This window comes from Chiroxiphia lanceolata, chromosome 6 (genome assembly GCF_009829145.1).
Source record: "Chiroxiphia lanceolata isolate bChiLan1 chromosome 6, bChiLan1.pri, whole genome shotgun sequence".
Taxonomy (NCBI): domain Eukaryota; kingdom Metazoa; phylum Chordata; class Aves; order Passeriformes; family Pipridae; genus Chiroxiphia; species Chiroxiphia lanceolata.
In genome coordinates, this window is record NC_045642.1 from 42,322,813 (window position 1) to 42,343,874 (window position 21,062).

A 21,062-nucleotide genomic window follows, 5' to 3' on the forward strand; every position below is an offset into this window, starting at 1 on the left:
CCTACAGTGTGTAGAGGAAGGGAAAAAACATTTCCTAACCTGCTACTCCAAAGAGAAAGGCACATGCAATAGTCCCTTTTAACCATGTTAATGACATGAACAGCTTCTGCCCTGAGGGAAGGTAATTGCACAGTACTAAACCTCTGCTTCAGATGCTTGCTTGAAAACACCCTCTGCCCCATGTCTTACAGATTTTGCTAAAAATCAGGTAACTCCTATACCCCCTATAGGGGGAAATTGTTAGACAGTGGAGTGAGAACACCAAAACAGTGATGTGGCCACAGACTTTCTGTTCCCTTTTAGATCAGGCTTTCCCCCTGCTTAGTGATTGTTCCTGCAGTTCTAGGTTTTTAAGTCAGAGCCTATGCTATTGGACCTTACGTGGAAAATCTTTATTTTGGAAAGGATAAACAATTGGTCAAAGCAGAAATTTAAAAAATTAAGAAAAACGAACCTAGTCAGTTTTACACTGAGGCCCAAAACTGCAAAACTTAACGCTTTCACATGTATAAAAGCACATAGAAATTCATTTATGAGAGAGTGAGACTGAGCCTTAAGAGCACCATTCATGCAGAGACTGCAGGATTATGGTAGACAAAGGTGTATGACATACTAGGGATAGTAGGCCATGACAGAATTTAGCTCAGCTGAATTGGCTTTCCTAGATTATATTTTTATTTTGGCAAAGAGTAAGTCTCATCCTATCTCTGACTTCATTCTAGGGAGGGAGGAGAGGAATAGCTATAGAATAACTACTGCATTCATTTACCCCCAGTTCAAGAGCAGCTCCTGAAACTGACCAAAACCTGAATAAATAGAAGTAGAATAAATACAAGTAGAAGGCTTTACATCCAGAAAGAAAAGAATAAAAAACTAAATAACATTGCTACGGCTTGAAGCCAAGTCTTTTTTGTATGTACAAATGAAAGATTAGATGGAACAAATACATCTTTTGTTGTAGCACATGCCAGTGTCTAGCCTAGTCCTTTTCTCATTTGCCAAATGAGCACCTTGAAAGCCACTGTGATTGTCTAACCAAAGTTCCAAAACATTTCCCAGCTCTACTATACAGCATTCCTATTCCCTTAGAGCACAAGAATATACAGTCTAAATCTGAAAGAAAATAAATAAATTCTAAAATAAATAAAAGCAAAAAAGGAGCTTCAAGAGTAGAATGAAATTTTCAGTGGAAGTTGGAGGACAACTTGCCTTGACAGGAATGCTAAACTTGTACAGCTGACAAAAGGAAGGAGCCTGAGGCATGCCAGCTGTTAAATCTGTCATCTTGGTTATCATTATAGCAGGTGTCTTCTCTACAGAAACTCAGTATCACACTTTGAAACACAGTGCAGTATATCCAGTGCAGCTTGTGCATTGCAGCAGGATGGAGCTATGGGAAGCCCTACAGGCCAGGCAGCTACAGTCTGGGAAGGAGCAGGTCACAGCCAGCAATTCAATTAACCTGCACAGCAGGAAGCCTCCTGAAAGGACATGGTATCTCACTGACGCTTGTGTGCCCATCCCTATAGGTAAGCAACAAAAGGCTTCCTCTGCATTTGGATGAACCGTGGATATGTCTGCAAATTTCTGACCAGTACATCCGATACACATTCATTACTGAGGTGGTGGCGATGGGAGGAGATTTTGCGCTGTAGAAACAGCCCACTTTACAGACTGTTTGCCAATGCCACTCAAACATCATTAGGAGCAGGACACATCCTTGATCCACTCTTAAAAGAGATTCTTTCTGAGATGCTGAACTTGTTCTTAGAGCCTCTAAGAGACTCCTCAGAGAAGAGGAACTAAGGTCAAGTGTACTTCAGAGCTCTGTCTTCACAAAGCAGGTGGCATGCAGAGCACTAACAGTAAGTCTGAAACTCAATTTTTTGTTTTATATAACAAGAGTTATTCCCATCTAAGTGTTCGTTTCAGAGCTCCCTCCCCTCCCACTTAACTCTTCAGGAGTGAGGGAACCCACTATCTTATGTCTTGACCCTATGTAAATGTTGAATTTATAGTAAGACTTAGCTCTAAAGAATTCCACCCATAGCTTTTAACTGAAGAAATACAGCTGCAGAAAAAAAGAAACATCAGTAAGTCAGAAAGATAACTGGATATGGCAGTCATGGGAAAACAGCTGCTGGAGAGATATAAGGAAAAGGCATGGAGAAAGACAACCTCAAACAGCAGCCAAGTTTCATTTATTAAGAAAAGGAAAGAAGCTAGAGCAATTATATTGTTTACCACTCCTCCCATTCCATGTAATTGGGAGAACTGATTATAAAGGGCAACCTCCTGAAGTGATGAACTTAAAACTCTGAGAAAACAAAGGAAGTCCAATTTCTATCTAAATAGCATAACTAAATACAGCCTAGCAGCTGCGGTGCAAACTAAGTTGGTTTTTAGCAAAGGTACTTTGTCAAATGTGTTGCCTGTACAGCTGCATGCTCCTGCAGCTTAGGAGACTCCTAACAGGGGATGTACACACACTCCAGTGGTCTCTGGCATCACTTCCCTAAGTACCAGTCTCCCTGAGCTCTACATCACTACTAACATGATGTAGTTGGTAACTACCTCTATGATACTTCCCTTTCTGAGCATTGCAGGTATTCCTGCTGTTCCACTTCCACAATAATTTACAGATCCCTTTGTAATTCATCAGAAACCTGTGTTAACGGCAACTAGTCATGCATTTAGGTCCAGAAATAGTGTTAAGAACCACATCTGAAATCTCAGTTATGCATGCCATGATGCTCATTACCACAGGCTCTGATTAAATCACTGGATGCTATTCTTAAAGCATCACAAAACATCTTATTTTCTCCCAACAACTCTACATACACTAGCTGCTATTTTAGAGTTAGGAACCTTCTGCCTGCCCCACCTCCAAACTTCTCTAGTCCCCCACAGTCAGAGGCATTCACAGGTCTCCAGATCCATTTGATATAAACTCCAAATTGCTCTAGAACACAGCAGTTTTCCTTCCTGAACAGGCCAATTCTATAGGGGTCTATACTAGACCTTCAGGGGCAGTGGTCAAAATAAACACAGCGATCAAGACTTCAACTCTGCCTTTGTGTCTGTATGCAGTCACTAGCAATGGTCCTGCATTTCTGCAATAGTTTCACCTATAAGTGCCCAAGGGAGCATATGTAAGCCAGGGCTTTGGGAGCTGCAAGTCCCTGTGGGAGCTTTATAACCTCCAGAGAGACAAATAAGGGGACTTGCAGGCATTGTTCTGCAATTTCTCAGCACATGACTCCAATATCCAGTGTTCAGCAACTTAATCATTCATCCCAAGTACATACCAATTATTTCATGCATGGAAAGAGGAAGCATTAGCTTGACCTGCCCAACACTGGATTTTCCAACAAAATATAGCTGGAAGCTTACAACCTCCCTGAGATGCCTTCATGCAAGTTGCCCAAAAGTCAAGTCTTTGATTTAAATAAAATGGGAAAAGCACTTGTGATGTTGGAATTACATCACAGGATTGGCAGGCTGCTTCACCCAGTGCAGGGGCAACCAGTTCATGTGATGGTGCACTGTACACACCTTATGGGTCTTAATAGGTGGGGCAGGCAGCTTTCACATTCCCCCCCATCAACTGACCATCAGACCGAGCCAGCAATTAAAATGGAAGCAGATAGCTAAATTTTTAAGTGCCAACACCATGTGTCACAGCATTTTTTGTTTTGCTTTTGGTTGGTCGTTTTTAAACTTTTAGTGTCTTCCAAGCTTCCTATTACAATGTTAACAGCAGGTGGGAGTCATCTGCAACCAGGCTGCCTTCTGGCAGCCTTTTTTGGAGCCTGGCAGAAAATAAAGCTCTCAGTTCACCCTTTCCTTCCCTCCCTTTACAAATACAACCACTGACAAAATCAGAGTAAGAGTACTTGCAGAAATTAATGAAACTGTCAGATAAACATAGCAATAGAATTGCAAAGCTTTGCATCCCTCCCCATATACCAGTGCCATGCCAGAACCATTACCTGTCAAAGTAAGGGCAAACAAAGCTGCAAAATTATTCACCCTCAAGATTGCTTAGAGATTCACCCCCTTATTCACCCCCTAAGATTGCCCACTTAGAGAAACTCCCAATTGGGTAGCAAAAGCCACTGACACATCACCAGACAAATACCACACCATCTGGCAGGGGCACAAAGGTCCTTAGGTACTTGTAAGGGCACAGAACACAATCCCCACCCCCTGCCCTTGTTTTTGTACAGTTTACAGAAGAGATCTGTAAATGATGAGCAGTACTCTCTTTCTCTGGGAGGAGAGCAAGGGTTCCTGAATGCAAACTTTTTTTTTTTCTTTTTTTTTTTTTTTTTTTGCAAGACAAGCCTGATGCCAGAAAAACCAGCTCTTCTCCACCTCTGGGATTTGGGGATGTGCTGGAAGAAAACAGTTAAGCTCACTTCTTCCCTCTCTTCAACCCTCTTTACTACAATCTTGTGTAGCTAATTTTTCCTCTTCTCTTTCACATCTCAGCCAGCAAAACCTTGTTGAGCAAGTCTTCAGAGGGTTCAGCTGCCAGAAGTACAAGGTGCTGTCATTAGTTTGCGGGTTTTTTCTTAGATTATTTTATTTTTCAATAAAGGAAGTAACATTTAAAATATGAAAGTCTTCAATATAGACCAGGGAGAAAGAACAAAATTTCAAGTCTCCTCATACCTTCCCACAAAAACCTGAGTTGGGACCAGATTTCCTGCCAGAATGGCTGATTGATAATATTTCTGCCAATATTCAATGGTCTCATCTCTTAGGGAAAAACTGAGGACCAAATGTCAGGCTGAACTGGGGAATTTACTCTAGAAACAAGTACAGTTCTACTGCTTTTGTACTGGCCAAGCCACTGCTGAGAAAAGCACACTGATAGGACTCCAAAGGTACAATGGGATCCAAACGACTGACAATCTGGCTCCAAGTTACACAGCCTTACCCTTCCTCCCAATGCCTGTCAAGAGACAGGAGTCAGTCCTAAGAGTTCTACCTACCAAAACATAGCTGGGGCCAGAGGAAGGAAGGAGCAATAACTTCAGTCTGGCACAGGTGGATGCTACAGGTTGGCTATGGACCCCTGGCTGAATGGGAGTGCACAGAGAAAGAGTAGGGCAAATGACGAGTATCAACTCTTCCATCTGATGTCTCTGCTGCCTCTCACATACCTTCCATTTTCATCTCTCTTTTGGGACCACCAGAGTTAGCCTTCTGGGGTTGTCATGCCTTACAGGGTGATTTTTTTCCACTGGATATTCACTGGGAGGATCCTAAATATTTTTCCTACAACTGCCAAACTAGGTACAATTGTGAGACTGCTATAGAAAGGAATGGAGTCTTCCCCAAGGCCTCTAGCCTTTTGCTGCCATTCTAGAGCTGGCTCTGTAGAACCCCTGGCTCCCTTCCTGGCAATCCCATTCCCTGGTCCATTAGTCACAGCAAGCAGTTTCTTGTAGAAACTGTTATACCACACAAACTCTTCTGTCAGCAAGGCAGCCTTTACACATTATTAAGTAAAAGATATTTCTAAGCAGTTAGCAGATCCAACATTCTAAAAGGCAACAATACAACTAGCCCTGAAACAACCATACTTCATAAACTATCACTGAGAAATTAAAAGAATTATTGTTTTGGTGTAAAAGAATATTGGTGTATACATCCCATGCTCCTTGGTAGCAATTAACTAACTAGAAGTGGATAGCACTGCTCTTCTCTTTTCCAGCTCCTTGAAGATCTCACACAGGGACAAATAAACATGAGAGTTATGTTGGTTCCCACAGCACAAAAACACCTGCTAAACAAAGCAGTGGAACAAGGATCCCTTTAAGAGATGGTAATGCCTGAATACAACTGGAAGCCCACTGGGAAGACAGCTCAGGGTCGCAGAGATCCAGAAAATAAATACCAATGCAAAAAGCACTCCAACTCTCCCATCCCTTCTTTTAGTGAGGGTGTGAGGGGAGGAAGAGACTTTTAGGGCATGATAAGGAAGAGTTTTCTTGCAACCAGGTTGTGCAATCCAGAGTGTCAACTGCTGTATTCAGAACAGCCTTTCTTTAGGGAAAGGGAACCAACACTAACTCTCTCTCAGGCTGGAAATCTCCAAGCCAAAGCTAGCCAGCAGGCAGAGATGATCAGATGAACAAAAAGGATTTGGTAAGCCATTTGCCATCAACAGGACATCTTCAGAGAGCAGGGAAAGGCGGCCAAGCAGCTTCAGGGCTCCATCCTTGTATAACCTGCGACCTGACAAAGAAAATGGAAGGAAACATCAGCCAGAGACTCATGCTGTAGATTAACTCTATACACTCTCAGAGGGATGCTTGTCAATTCATTCCTATTCTTCCCCTGATGAATGAAGACAGCCTGCACAAACACTGCATGCACCTTTGAGCCTAGATGTGAAAGCAGTGAGCATCCTACAATAATTGCTATTCATGGTTTCATATATTTGCAGGCATAGGAAGCAAGAATATACTAAATTCACCAGGTAGTTGCTTACAGGAGAAGTTCCTTACTGTGTCCTAGCAATAGCTTCAGATGCCCAAGGAGGAATTCATCTCTTCATTCCTAACCTGTTCCCCAAACTCGATTCTGACATGACCCAAACCAGCTCAGAGACAGTTCTTGGATGCATTTACATGCAGTCTTTCATCAACATAACTCCTGTTTCAGGTAGCAGAGAGGAGGTGCCATTGTAAGGTAACCAGAGTCACCACCTTCCAAGGCCAGCATGTGGTCTCAGACAGACCAGAAGTCCAAGTCCTGAACTTAGGAGCCAGCACTGCCTGTTATCAGGAGCATAAGTGAGATACTTATACAGAAGAAAAGAACCCATTCTGTTTGAGCTTCCTCCAAAGTCTACATGAACCTAAGCAGCTTCGGTTTTTTCACAGCAAAGATAAACATTGTCTTCTCATGATACACAAGCAAATACTGCTTCCACCTTGTGCATCATTTCAGTCAAAGACACACTCTGTAGATCTACCCCAGCTTAATGAAATGCACTGGCCTGTCACAGGGGTAAACCCTGCACTGCCACACTCACCTGCCCTGTTCTCCACGGGCTCTGCTGAGTAGAAAATGTAATCAACAGTGGCTCCAAGCCCCATGGGCATCGTTGTGACCTCTGGGCGTCCCCTCTGTGGTAGGAAGTGGCTGTAGACAGAGGTCAGGTTGAGGCCATGCTGGATAACACCTGAACACCTGCACACAAACAGACCATTTACCAAGGAAGGAAAGAGAATTATGCCTTTTTGGTACTGCAGTCACAGCTGAATGTTCCCTTGCTGATGCAACTGTCCAAACTATTTCTACTTTTTGAACACATAGAAAAAACTATTTCAGAACTATTCACTTCACTTACACTAAAGCAAAGCAGACTATGAACTTCCTTTGTCTTCAACACCCAGTCCTGTCTATGCCCTTCATTCTCGACCTCACCAACACAATGCTGACAGAGCAGCACCCAGCTCTTGGGACACTTCTGGAAAGATCTAGCTCTTCCAGATAGCCCTCCTTACTTTCTTCCACTCTCACATTTATTTCAGTCTTTACTTCAGCCAGATTTTCAGTATTCAGGAAAACAAGACCAAGTTTGAAGAGAAGGGCCATTGAAGGTGCACCAAATTACCTTGGGATGAATGGCTGGGGATCAGGGTCTTTCACCACGGCAGCAGGCTTGGGCCAGTGTGCAGGGCGGTCTGCAAAGGAGCAAAGAGATTCCAGCCAGACCTATACAGATCCCAGAAAAGGCTGCCCATCCCAAGTCTGAGAAGCTTCTCCTGAGACCAAATGAATCTTTTTGCCCAAGAAGAACAGATAGCTACCAGTCACAATCGTCTTAAAGAAAAACATCCAGAGGAAACACCAGCTCTAAGACTAAAATAAAGGTCCTTAGAGCAGATCAGTGCAAATAACAGAGAAGTCATATTCTGTCCTAAGGACATGTTCTTAAAGCATTTAATATTATCGAAGCTCAGGGTACTTCGACCTTTGCTCTCAAAGAAAGTTTGCCTGTCTTAGCCTACAGCTTACTCAAAGAGTAAGAAAGGCTGAACAGAAATGGAGAAAGCAGAACCAGCCATGCCACAAGGCCCATAGGTGAGACAGTGTTTACTGGGTACCAACATCCAGAGACATCTATGTTGTGGCCATTGTGTGACATTAGTCTTCAGGTTTGTGCTCCACCACCAAAAATCTTGAAGCAGAAAAAGTGAAATATGTATACACGTGTGTTTCACTTCATAAGAAACAGCCTCAAAAAGAGGCTGAGTCTCAGTGCATCTCAAGGAACGCAGTCAGTGTGTATAAGGGAGGTAAGATTGTACTCCTCTGAGCTCTCATTCAATCTAATCACACAGTCACAGAAGGCACCCTTCTGCCTTCCCCTTTCCTCACCAGGCATTACCTCCACTTCACGTTTTCCTTGACATTATAGAATCATATAACTATACAATGGCCTGGGTTAGAAGAGACCTTAAAGAACGTCTAGTTCCATCCCCCCATCCCACAGGCAAAGATGCCAACCACTATATCAGGTTGCCCAGGGCCCCATCTAACATGGCCTTGAACACTTTCCACAACTTCTCTGGGCAACCTGTTGTAGTGCCTTATTACCCTCTAAGAATTTTAAGAAGTTTAAAACAATTTCCCCTTGACCTATCACTATATGGCTGTGTAAATAGTCACTCTCCCTCTTTTTTAATAAGCTCCCTTTAAGTACTGAAAGGCAACAATGAGGCCTCAGTTGAGTCTTCTCCAGCCTGAACAACCCCTACTCTCTCAGTTTCTCCTCATAGGAGAAGTGCTCCATTGAGCTAAGAGAGGTCAAAGCTGAAAAGTCTCTCATTAATACCTGGTTTAACATCTGTCACACCTTCCAAGAGCACCAGGTGGGGGGGTCGTTCACAGGCAACATCACAAAAACGAAACTGTAGCAGGAAGTCACGGCTGTATTCACGTCTCCCTGCAGAGAAAAGTACAAGTTAAAAAAAAAATAACTGCAGCAAAGTCACATCTACCAGGAACATCTATATACATTTCAGACCTTTGGGCCTCTTAAATCTCTTGTTTGAGAGAGGCTTTTGTGCCCAAATATTTTAATACCATGAGAATAGAAATCACTCAATAAGTTAAATACAGAACAGAACAGATGTGTAAATGTAGAAGAACAGAGCACAGATATTGCTATCCCTTTAGCTAGTGCAACAGTCATGGTCAGCACAAATTAAGAATGTCCCCTCTGAGACACCAAAAGTTCAAGGGACTTTCAAGCAGATCAGTCAGTGTGCAAGTCAAGGAAATGTCTGTCAAAAAAGAAAAAACTATTCTGGAGATCAAATTGAGTATAAGTTCTACATGCAAGATTTTAACAAAAGCTATTTTGTGTGGACTCCTCTTTATAATCCTCTCTAAGGATGGTAGAGAACAAACATGATAGAGAATATGAAAATTAGGCTCTTAGGAATGATTTCTTAACAGTGCAGATGAGAGCCGTGGTTGCGGAACACAGTTTACAACTGCACAAAAGCATAAGTCTGGGAATAGGAAAGAGATACTGGTTACTGGTATGGGAACATCCAGCTCCTGACTAGAGAAAGAAAGTGGCAGAAATGGGGCTACAGCAACAGATTCTGGAAAAATTATATTTAATTCATATACCAAGGAAATGGATAGAAGAAGAGAATCTTTGCTGAGTGCCTCATGCAACACATGCCCAAGCTATTCAGAGAGACAGCAAGGCCCACAAACCGCCCATCCTCACAGACTCATGTTCTCAGTGCATACTGGAGCTTACCCAGTTTCTTTGGCTGGCACTGGGTGACATACTGGCAGTTGTCTGTTACACCCAGCGAGCTCGGCCACAGCGGAGCCAGCAGTTTACGTGAATACAACTGTTGGGAAAAGTCTTCCTGACCAGACACCTGCAAAGAGGCCAGAAAAGGAGAGGAACCATCAGTAACACAGGGTAGAACTTTTGCAAGCTATAGTCAATGTATGTATATACACCTGCAAAGAGCAAGACAGGAGAATGCCCTCATAGAAAGGCACAAACTAAGCTATTCAGAATATGGTGCAGCAATAATAAACCTTCAGCTGTGGGAGGAGGATACAATTAACTAAAAGTCATCTGACAAGATACTTCACAAGCATCTTGTTGAACTGATGATTTAGCTTGAAAGCCAATGATGTATTTGATCCCAGACACTGTAAGAGGCAACCACAAGAGACTTTAGCACAGGTGCCCATTTCAAACTGTTTTCAGCAAACATCCACATAAAATTTCAGTAAGTCTTGGTGGAGTTGCACTCCAGTCACTCAGGCACAAAAATTCTATAGCAAAGGAAAACAAAGACCTGAAATTAAGTGGTCTATTATCACAGGTCTGCCTCAAGAGAAACCAAAAGAGCAGTGGTGCAAACAACAGGGACACACTCATCCACTTCTTTCCCCTGCAGTGCTGGAGATATTAGGGAAGACTGCTGAATAACTGAATTCAGAATTCAGATTATTTCCTCACAAGAGAAGGAATGCAGCCATGCATTTTTCTGGCAACATGCAATAAAGAGCTACCCAATCCCACTTCTGGTTGGCAACTACCTTCCAGGCTGGCATCCCATGGTAGGAAAGTTCACCATTCCGGATGAATTTGTAGAGTGGAGAATCAGGTACGGAGTTCAGGTCTCCACACAAGATGACAGGATAGTAGCTGCCTTCAGTAGTTCTTGCAATTTTGTCAATCTCTGCTAGGAGCAAGGCCACCTGGGCTAGTTTGATATCTCCTCGGCGTGGATTGAACAACACATGAGTGTTGGCCACACATAAAGGACTGATGGCCTTCAGATCTAGGCCCTCTGGGAGCACAGGTTGTAGCAGCAGCACCAAGCCCACATTATCCCGATTGAGGATGTCCAGGCCAGGACGGAAATATTCTACAGGGCTGAGGCTGATCAGCTGAAACCTGCTGTGCTTATAGCACACTGCACATCCATCTGTCTTCGTCCCGGTTCTCCGTTTGTAGAAGCATGCAAAGCCTGAAAAGAAACCATCACCTATTAAAAGGTTTATCCAGTCACTACCTCAGACTCCCCCTATAAGCTGGGAGTTCAGCAAGACTGTGTAGAAAAGGTTCCTACTACATTTGTGTACAGCTTTATATCCAGTTCTGTTCCAATAATCAGCATTTATTATTAATCACAGGGGGTATTTTCTCTCTCTTTGTCCTTCTAGGACCCTCTCAGTTTTGTTACTCTGATCTTTCAACCCCGAGAGACATCAACTACAAAAGAAAGCATAAAGGTCTAGGCAGACAGTTCAGAAGTAGGGCCAGCAGCCACCTGGCAAACAGGAAGAGGTCTCTTGAAACTGTGTGCTTTGAAGACAGTAAGCAAGAAGAACTTCTTGGCCAGTCCCACGAGCTAGATGTACAAACCAACAAAAGCAGGACATACCCATCTCCTTGAATGTTGGTTCCAGTTGCTCCCAGTAATGGTTCTCTTGTACCTCCTGGAGACAAAGAACCTGGAAGAAAGGCAGAGACCTCACTCACTCCACAAGTATTTGCTAGTTACCTTGTTCTGGGGAAGGAAGAAAATGGAAAAGTGCACTCACATACTAACCCTGCAACCAGAAATGTCATCATCGCAACTCTGTCCTGTACTTTCCAGATGAAGAGCAATAACTTTCTGGGCCACATTAGCTTATCATTCAGTTTTCCAGTGCTGAGGCAAAAGATCCTTCATCCCACAAAGAGGACTCAAAGAAGAGAGAAATTCATGAAGTCCTCTTCTATGCAGGCTTCCCCTCCTGTGCTGCCTTAGAAACCTGGTCCTTCTTCCTCTATTTCTGCTGTTTACAGAAGTTAAGCCCTGCCATCAAAGTATGACTAGTTTCTACAATCAAAGCAAGATAGACACCAGAAAAAAGGTCTGCGCAAGTCCTCAAACACTCTCAGAGCAATCAGTGTTCAGTTACCAAGCAGGTAGTATCTTCCTAGGACCTCCCCCCATCTCTTTCTTTTTTTTAACACTGCTAGATCAAACAAGGAATTCAAATTCTGGTGACACTGATGTAGGAAGGGCTCAGTTATACTCACATCAGGATTCCAGTGCTGGATCTCTTGCAAAAGGTTTGGAAGGCGGTAGTTCCAGTTCAGGATGTCTGGATGACAGTGTACATAGAGATCAAGGCCCTGTTCCACGAGGTCCTGGGCAAGGATGTTGTAAGACATGACTCGAAATTCAAAGAGAGGAGTGTTTTTTGAGACCTGTTCTAGGACACAGGGCTGGACAGAAAGATCCTCCCAGTCTCTCCATAAAATCTCTACATGCAAGAGACAAAAAGCAAAGTTACTGACATGCTGGGCACCTTTCTGATACTTTTGTTCCCCTGGGACCCAGAAAACAGCCATTCTCATTCCCTAAGCTAGGGCATTCTAGCCCCTGAGCAAACCCTCACCCACTCTGGTTTTCAGGTGCTCTTTCTGGATGCCTTTGAAAATAGTTGTCAATGGGGATGGCATAAGACATGACCAGAGTCAAGTACACTGAAACACTCAACCAACATTTCAGTGCATTTTAGATTATAAAGCCAGCACTTGGGAACAGTTCTTGGGAAGGGAACATATATTGATATTCATACCAGACAGTCTAGCAGCACAGAGACCAGTAGCTGTGAGCCCCTCCTCAGCAAACACTCACTTTACAGTTTTCACGAGTGAATCCTGTCAATTCTGCTGGGAAGATCAGTGTCTTGCTGACAGCAAGTCCAGACACAATAACCTGACCACATTCACTACAAATGCCAATCCCAAACTGAACATTAGATTCAGAGCCATTACTGACCATGGTAGGGCACCTCTGTCAGGACAGGACAAAATGGTACTGCATCCTGAATGGGCTGGGCTAGGAGCTCTGCTGGCACAGTCTCTGCATCACACGCTAAACTCCAGGCCAGCACAGCTGGGTCATCATTCAGCACTTCTGCGTTGATACCAGCACAGCCAGCTATCTGCTGATCTGTCTGTGGCACCACAGCTGCCCAAGGGGCACTGCCTGCTACAGTCACTGTTTCCTCTGCTGGTAATCTTGCCCGTTCAGCCACTGCATGATCTTGCAGTTCTGAAGAAGCCAAGGCTGCTTCTGAGAGCTGCTGATCAGCACACGGTGTGGCTTCTGGAGATGAATTCAGTTCTCTGAGGCTAGTCATCAATAGCTCTGAACCTTCTAACCAGTCACTAGTGATTGTAACTGATACTTTCCCCACTGCTGGAACACTCTCGCTGGCTGGCAAATTCCCTGCTCCTTCCTCCAACCACTGCTGGAGAAGGGCTTCTTGCTCTTCTGAGACCGATCTTCCTCTGGATGCAGCAAAGACGCCTTCTATCTGGGTGGACGGGCTCTTCGCCAGAAGCACATTCTTTCGACAGGTAAAGAAACCATCTGTCATTTAAAAACAAAATCAATATAAGACAGCCAGAAATCCTTTCCAACTCACTCTTTTCTTTTTCCAGTGCATTTGCTGTAACTCTGTGCAATACAACCATTCAGTATATCAACCCAAACAAATTACTTCTCTGAAGAAAAATAGTTACAATTTGAAAAACTTCCCCTGCCTGCTCCGGAATGCTAAGCCGCAGTCCAAATCTCGTTATGTTCGTCAGCCAATGAAACTGCATATGACAGTAATGGCTTTACCAAATCTAGGGAATGCAATTCTAACTTATGCAGCACCACAGACAGTCAGCCAAGCTAAAGGGCTTTGTGGAAACTATCAGCTCTCAGCAGCACCTATAAAGGCACGATCTGTAGAAGTTAGCTGATCAGGTGCGTGGGCTAAGAAGCCAAGGTCTTGTAGATCATAAATTGGAGCAAGTTTCTTTCCAGGGATTGAGTAAGAAATAGCAATCAGCTAAGAGAATGAAATATCCTCTCCTATGAGGAGAGGCTGAGGGAGCTGGGGTTGTTTAGCCTGGAGAAGAGGAGGCTCAGGGGAGATCTCATCACTCCCTGCAACTACCTGAAAGGAGGTTGTAGCCAGGTGGGCACCAGTCTCTTCTCCCAGCAGTAGGACAAGCGGGCACAATCTTAAGCTCTGCCAGGGGAGGTTCAGATTGGATATTAGGAAGAAATTTTTTACAGACAGACTAATCAGACATTGGAATGGGCTGCCCAGGGAGGTGGTGGATTCACTGTCCCTGGAGGTTTTTAAGATGAGACTGGATATGGCACTTAGTGCCATGGTCTAGTAACCATGGCGGTGTTGGATCAAGGGTTGGACTTGATGATCTCGGAGGTCTTTTCCAACCCAGTTGATTCTGTGATTCTATGATATCAGAAGAACAGGAGAATGTATTGTAGAAGAAAAACTGTTCTGTTATCAAGAGATGAAAAATGAAGACACAGAGGGACCAACATGTGCCTTATTAGAGAGAATACATGCACAGAGGAAGTCCTGATAAGAATTACAGATCACCTGATGACTGACACATGAGGCAAAAAAATAAAAACATTTTAAACTGCTTTTAATGTAACAACCGAACATACTAATATTCATGGAGTAAAGCAGAAAAAGACAGACTCTTTTCACTTATATCTATACAAGAGTTGGCATTTACATTTTGCTGTGAGTTCTGCACAGACAGTAGTCCCTACTGTTGACTAGCAATTTCTGTTGACTACAAATCACTTTTTTCTCTGTATCCCTGTGACAGTCAGTCAGCCAGAGCAGTAACATACTGTCAGCAACATCTGTGTATGCTTTCACTATATCTTTTGTGTCAAAGTTTTCTATATGTGTCAGAAATGGAGCTTTAAGAACCATATGCCTCTCTGAAGTATTGTAATTAAATTCATGAACGTCAGAAACACCAATGCACCAAGGTAATGTTTCCATGCACCACTAGCCAGGCACGGTTGTTACAAGAGCCTGTTACTACACCATAGAAGCTGAATTTGAGAGGAGTCAGCTAGCTGCTCACTATGACCAAAAACAGCGTGCCCGTCATTGCTACAGGCCCAGTGACAGGTTCAGAAGAGAGGGGGGCTTTACATCAGCACGGTAACCAGGGACTGTGAAGCAGCAGCAGGATCATGTGAAATAGCAATGCACGCAAAGTAAGAGTTACCCGCAGATCCCTGGGGAGTCACAGATCTCTGAGCAGTCCATCTCTAAAGATGTTCCCAAGCCTGCAGCGCAGGCCCGGGGTAGGAGCTGGAGCCCCCGCACAGTCCGCAACCTGCCTCTGCAGTACAACAGCGGGCAGCTGTTCCCTGCGAACACCCAGTTCCTCGCGCTGCCCCGGGGCCAGCAGCTCCGGCCGGGCACAGCTGCCCCAGGCCCCGCCTGCTCAGGGCCGGGGGCTCGGGGAGCTCCGGGACAGCCGGGCCGCACCCGCCCTCCCCTCGCCCTTCCCCCGCCGCCGCCCGCCCGCGGCCGGGTTACCTTGCAGGGCCCGGAGAAGCCGCGCCGCCGGCAGTAGCACATAGCAGAGCACGGTGCCGATCATACCGCCCGGCACGGCACGGCCTCCACCGCCCTCGGCCCGGCCCCGGCGCCGCGCCGCCCCCGCCTCAGCTACGACCTCTCGGCGCGGGCTCCGCGGAATCGGCTCGCCCGAGCACTCACCGCGTCGGGCCGCGGAGCTGGCGGCCGCCTCGGGCCTGGCGCTCCTCCAGCGCCCCTCTAGGACCGCCTGCTCCCGGGAGACCGGAGCCCGGGGTGGGACGGCCCCGCGGAGCGGCTCCGGCCGGGGTGGGGCCCCGCCCGCCCCGCTGTGAGACAGGAGCGCGGCCGGGGCCCAGGCCCGGCCGCTGTGCTGTACCCGAGGGGTCAGGAGCTGTGACCCTGGGCTGAATGACGGCAGTCTTCTGGCCTCGCCACCCTGAAATTTGTGGTTTCAAACAAAATTTTTCACCCCCGGTTCTCCAGAATTTCAAACAGGACAATTTCCCTCTGCAAAGCCACCATTTGCTCCAGATGAGTTAATAATTACACCGGCTTTTCAAACACTGATGCAGTGGGTGAGATGGCAGAGTGGGAGCGTGCCCTCCCTCAAGTGCTGCTGACAGGTCACCACAGGTCTGCAAAATCACTCCTTCTCACCTGGAGGTGAGCATTCTGGCCTCTGCAAGTTGAGATCCATCACATATTGCAACCAGACAGTTGCATATGAAAAGCAAAGTCCTCATCGAAGTCCAGGACTTTCATGCCACAATTAAATGTTTTCAACATCTAAAGGCAAACAGATCAAGCTGAGCACACTACAGCTTTTTACAAGAAATACACCTTTCTAATGTGCAATCTCAGTAGCCTTCTTCCAAACTCTTCAAGATGGGCACCTGCAATGAAGTCCAGATTCATGTCATCCCTGCCTTTTGCATTGATGATAGCTGCCAAACTGTTCCCTTGATGGTGACCAGCTGCTGTGTCACAGCACAGTCAGGCCAGGGTGTCAATGTTAGACAAAACACTTGGTGATTAGCACAATGAGTGTCCACAGCTAGGACCTGAGATGATGTTATAACGTATATAAAGAATAATCCTACCAGTCTCCTTTTCAAATCCCCAGTTATAAAATACCACAGACCATAAATGCAGGGACTTGTCTCAAATCCCACAAATGTCTCTGGCAAAGCACAGAACTGGACTGTGGTCTCCCATCTGTTGCAGTAACCAAACCATCATTGGTTTTCATTTCTAGTCAGAAAATGGAGGGTGTTCTCCAGAGGAAGTATCTGCAACATTAGGGGCTGATGACTGGGTCATTGAAAACTAGGCTGTTCTTTAAAAGCAAAGATCTAAGAAACCCACATCAGAATAATCAGAGTGAAATCAAAGAATGTTAGCTGGTGCTATAAACAAGCAAGCAACTGTGGCCAAACAGCCATAGTTGTTTGTCCTACACTAGAAAAAATATTTACAAACTTTGGCAATAAAATCAAAGCTGACAATGGTCATCTGCTTCAGGGTCAAACCTTCCATTGGGTTTTGTGGCATTTTGTTCTATATCAAAATATAACTCTACCACAGTTTCTAATGACTGGACTACTTGAGAGGTCTATGTAGAACCTAAGGGAATTAAGCCACTAAAATTACCTTTTCTGGGGGGAAACAGACTTTTTCTTCTTCTCTGTTTTACATATTACACTGTGTAGGCTACATAAATTTCAACCTCTGTACCAGAGGTTATGTTCACTGAGCATTGCCCATAATGGAAGTATTTCTAAGTGTATGAATTAGTTCTGCCTAACCTTTATCAGAAAGCCTCTTCTGTTACAGTTTTGGTTTTAGCCCCTTAGGAAAAGTTACAAAGTCCTCAGTATAAAAAATGTAAAATAATAAGCATTGAACCAATTTTGGCACCAGCACCAGTTGGTGGGACAAATGAGCACTTGATTCAAGGCCCCAATAAGTGCTGACATGTTTACAAACCCCACTTTATTAGTTAACTTACTGGGAATTTGGCAGTAGGGAAGTCTGAATCTGTTCAAGACTAAAAAAGTGAATACATTTCTATCCTCATCTCCTTTAAGACTGTAACCGCCACAGTCTGATTTTCCCATGAAATTGTACACACTGGAATATGCACTTAAAGGAGACAAGAACTCTTATCAGCAGCGTGGCACAACTCTTTGATACATCTGTGGGGGTTTCCACAGCCAAAACCACAGCTGTTCTCACTTATTGGGAGCTGACTGGATCCCAGAGCAATGGGGTTTCCAACACTGAATGTCACCCTTAGGAGTCAGAAGGTGCAAGTGTAACAGAAGAGTGGCGGTGGCAGGACAGGGCAACCACAGGCTCTGCAGGGCTCTCTCATAATGCCGGGACAGCCCATGCAAGCCAGAAATGGGATTCTCCTATTTAGAAGCAGTAGAAATCAAGAATATAGATCTTACAAGTGGTACCATTCCCCCTGAAGAGGTTTTAATTGAAGCCAAGCAGCTGTGCTTTTTGTGTGTAGATGTGAGAAACTTACAGGGTCTAGGAAGTCGCTGTGAACTTCTCATTTACAGAAGAGAAAAAGCAAATGAACCTGCAACTCATTGATGGTGACACAGAATGAGTCTAAGAAGGATGCAGGTGCAGTGTTTACTTACTGGCAAACTCACTTCTGAAACTGTCAGAAATGGCCAAAGAAAAATCACCAGCACCCAAGACAGACTGTTGTTGCAGCAGGTTGATCACCAGGTGGGAAGGCTTCTCTTCTCTAGGCCAGGCAGCAATGAGGAGAAGGGTAGTGATCAGAGATCCAGGGTGCCAGTGCCCAGAGACGGGAGCTGCCATCTGGGAACAGTTTGGAAAAAAGCAAAATTAATCATAAGAGGTCTTGCCAGTACCAGCTTCCAAGATACTCCACCCAGCTGCCCCTAATGCCCACAACAGATGTCAGAGCTCAGCATCTTGTGAGACCAGATCCTGTTTGAGCTCTCTGTCGCCCAGAAGGACAGGCAGGGCGTGAGGGGCAGGAGAGTTTTCTGAACCTGCTGCTCTCAGGCTGTGCTTGTACACAGTTGACTCAGGCCCCAGGACTGCTCACAGCACTTTGGCCTGAATTCCTAGGTCAGCATAACAATCCTCTTAAAATTAAAAAAACTCCTTTGGCCTGTCAGTCATTACAAATTAATTTCTTGTTTTCCTTTGTTGTTATATATATAATTACTTGTAAAATAATGCAATTACTGTAAGGTAGGGACATATGTGGGACAACTTCTCTCTTTGGCTCATTTTTCTTTATTTAAACAGAGTATGAAGTGCAGAGATCACTTCTGAATCTACTTCAGAAGACTCAGTCCACAGGCTGGGACTGGCTAACGTACTGGGTATATGACTTGTCTCATGAGTTCTTTCATGGGATTTAGACCTATTTTTACCCTTTCTTTTGTCTTTCTCACACTAAAGTAATGCAAGTAAACCCATCATTTGAAAAATAAAGTCTGGCAGAAGGAAAAGGTCTTAATAAAGGAGCTGCAGCTGCAGGGCTGGTTGAAATGTGGTGATGTGGATGCCAGCTGGCCGGTCTTCCCCTCACATAGGTCTGAATGAACAGCCAAACTGCAAGCTCCACATCATACACCAATACTACGTGACACCCAGGAAGGGTACAAAATTTCAGGTCAACAGCCTGGAGCTCTAAATGGAAATAGACAGTAAGGAAAGAAGGCAGTAAAAGCACTGACAAGGAATGAAAAGGAAGATTTAGAGAAGAAGAAAATATGTATTATGCTATTAGCCAGAAATTATTTTGTCAAAATCACACTTCATTATTTTTTATGCATTTATTCCTCTTAAAAAGGATTTTTTTCAAATTCTCCTTCTCTCTAACTGTGAAATAAATTATGAATTGTGAGCAAGAGAAGCTGTATCACTCCCAGTGAGTCTAGTTACATTCAGTCCCAATGGACAGTACCATTCAAATGCTTTCTCTTCTGCCATTCAGGAAGAGTACTGCAAAGCATTCCCAGTCTGATCAGAAAGTCAGCCAACAGTGCCTGGGAAGTGTGAGTCAGTTCAAGAGCGGCAGGAGAAGCTGGCATGGGTTTGGCTTGTACACTTGTGGAGAAATGGGATGAAGATGAAAAATTTGCTTTGGCTGGTGGGCTCAGAAATTGAGAAAGGGGAGAAAGGCAGCTTGTGAGGGAACAAAGACCTAATGTGGGAGAACTGTGAGTTCCTTGCACATGGGCTGAAGAATTTGAGAAGACCTTTTTCAAACACTTCCAAGCACTAGAGTGAGCCTATCCCCACACTGGGGCCAGCACCACATGCATACAATGTGCAGGGAGTGGTGGGCACGAAGCAGAGACGCAGGAGGAGTACATCTGCAACATGCTGAAGAGGGGCTTCAGTGAGAGGAGTGGAAGATCTGTCACACCCCAGGAGTCACATCTCTGCTGGGCTTGCATTGACAAACTGAATCTTTTTCATGGCAGACTAGAATGAAGAGATGTCAAAATCAGTGAGTCTCAGGAGTCTGTGTCTCTGGCTGATGCCTCAGCAGAGAAGGCCACAGAAGCCCCTGACACTGACCATGAGGTTGAAGCTGAACGTTTTCTGACCATCTGCCCTCACTATCCTTTCCCTTACAGACAGAGCTGTACCTACTAACTGGTATGTATTCAAAACGGAGACCAAGGACACAATCCTGCCAGAATTCTGACAACCACATGTAGTCTGGCAATTGATAAAGGCAAAGGCAGGAATGAATTTCCCTTTAAGAGTTCTCTCTTTGATGTCCAGTATCTTCCCTCAACTGCTCTCTACATACCACAGCTATTTCTTTGTTCCTTTTTCTTTCCTCTAGTCATTAATAGCCAATACTGCCAGCCCAGACCACTGTCTGGGCATCAGGAGCAGCTATCTGAAACCAGGGATGGGACTGCAGCCCTGTTTGTGCACTCCCGATGAAACACTGCATAGCACTTAGGGTCTGCACACCATGGTTTTGCCACAACCGTCCTAAACTTTTCTGGTGGCTCTCCTTTTATTTTCTGCCTCATGAAGTCAGTCCTCTGGCTAAGCAAGTCATTTTTGTAACAGTAGGATTTATCCATAATTTAGGATAAGAACTTTCTAACCTGTTATAAGTGGAAGAGAAGTCCAAAAACATAAGAATGCAAGAACAAGGACTGTTTTGTTAGAGGCTTCAAAATGAACTGGAAAATGGCTTTGATGAGAGGGGAATTTTTCTTGAGGTCAGACCATTGAATGCATATAACAACATGGAGAAATATGAGCTCTAAGTATGGGGTTTGATGAAGGAAATCCAAATGACAAGTTTTTGTGGAGCCTCCAGCTGCACTGATATGTCTCACTGCAGCTGTGTCAACAACACCCAGTGGCCAAGATGAGAATGCTGGGATCCTTCCTGCTGGTTGTAAGCCAAAATGTTCTGAGCTGCCCTACTTCTGCTGTCAATATCAGCTGCGTACTTCAATTAAGATTAAAAAAAAAAGATGAAAATGTTTTTGCCTGATGTCAAGAATTCTCAGTTACACCAAAAAAAGTTCAGTCACATTGCAGACTGGTGAAAAGCTGCAGCAAGTCACTGGATGCCA

The 21,062-nt window shown here is 44.6% G+C and overlaps 1 protein-coding gene across 4 annotated transcripts in view; it reads right to left on the minus strand.

Moving 5' to 3' along the window:
* Positions 1-4,324: 4,324 nt before the first annotated feature.
* ANGEL1 (angel homolog 1) overlaps positions 4,325-21,062 on the minus strand; it is a 191,838-nt gene continuing 175,100 nt past the window's right edge. The window contains exons 2-11 of one of the 4 annotated variants that reach the window (XM_032691324.1): positions 18,117-18,291; positions 12,849-13,445; positions 12,101-12,327; positions 11,457-11,526; positions 10,606-11,039; positions 9,803-9,929; positions 8,861-8,971; positions 7,637-7,706; positions 7,052-7,209; positions 4,325-6,249 (exon numbers count right to left, since the gene is read on the minus strand). In XM_032691324.1, coding sequence (XP_032547215.1) covers positions 6,080-6,249; positions 7,052-7,209; positions 7,637-7,706; positions 8,861-8,971; positions 9,803-9,929; positions 10,606-11,039; positions 11,457-11,526; positions 12,101-12,327; positions 12,849-13,445; positions 18,117-18,291 — 2,139 coding nt within the window. In that variant the 3' untranslated portion in view covers positions 4,325-6,079. The other 3 variants (XM_032691323.1, XM_032691326.1, XM_032691325.1) reach the window with 3 other exon arrangements.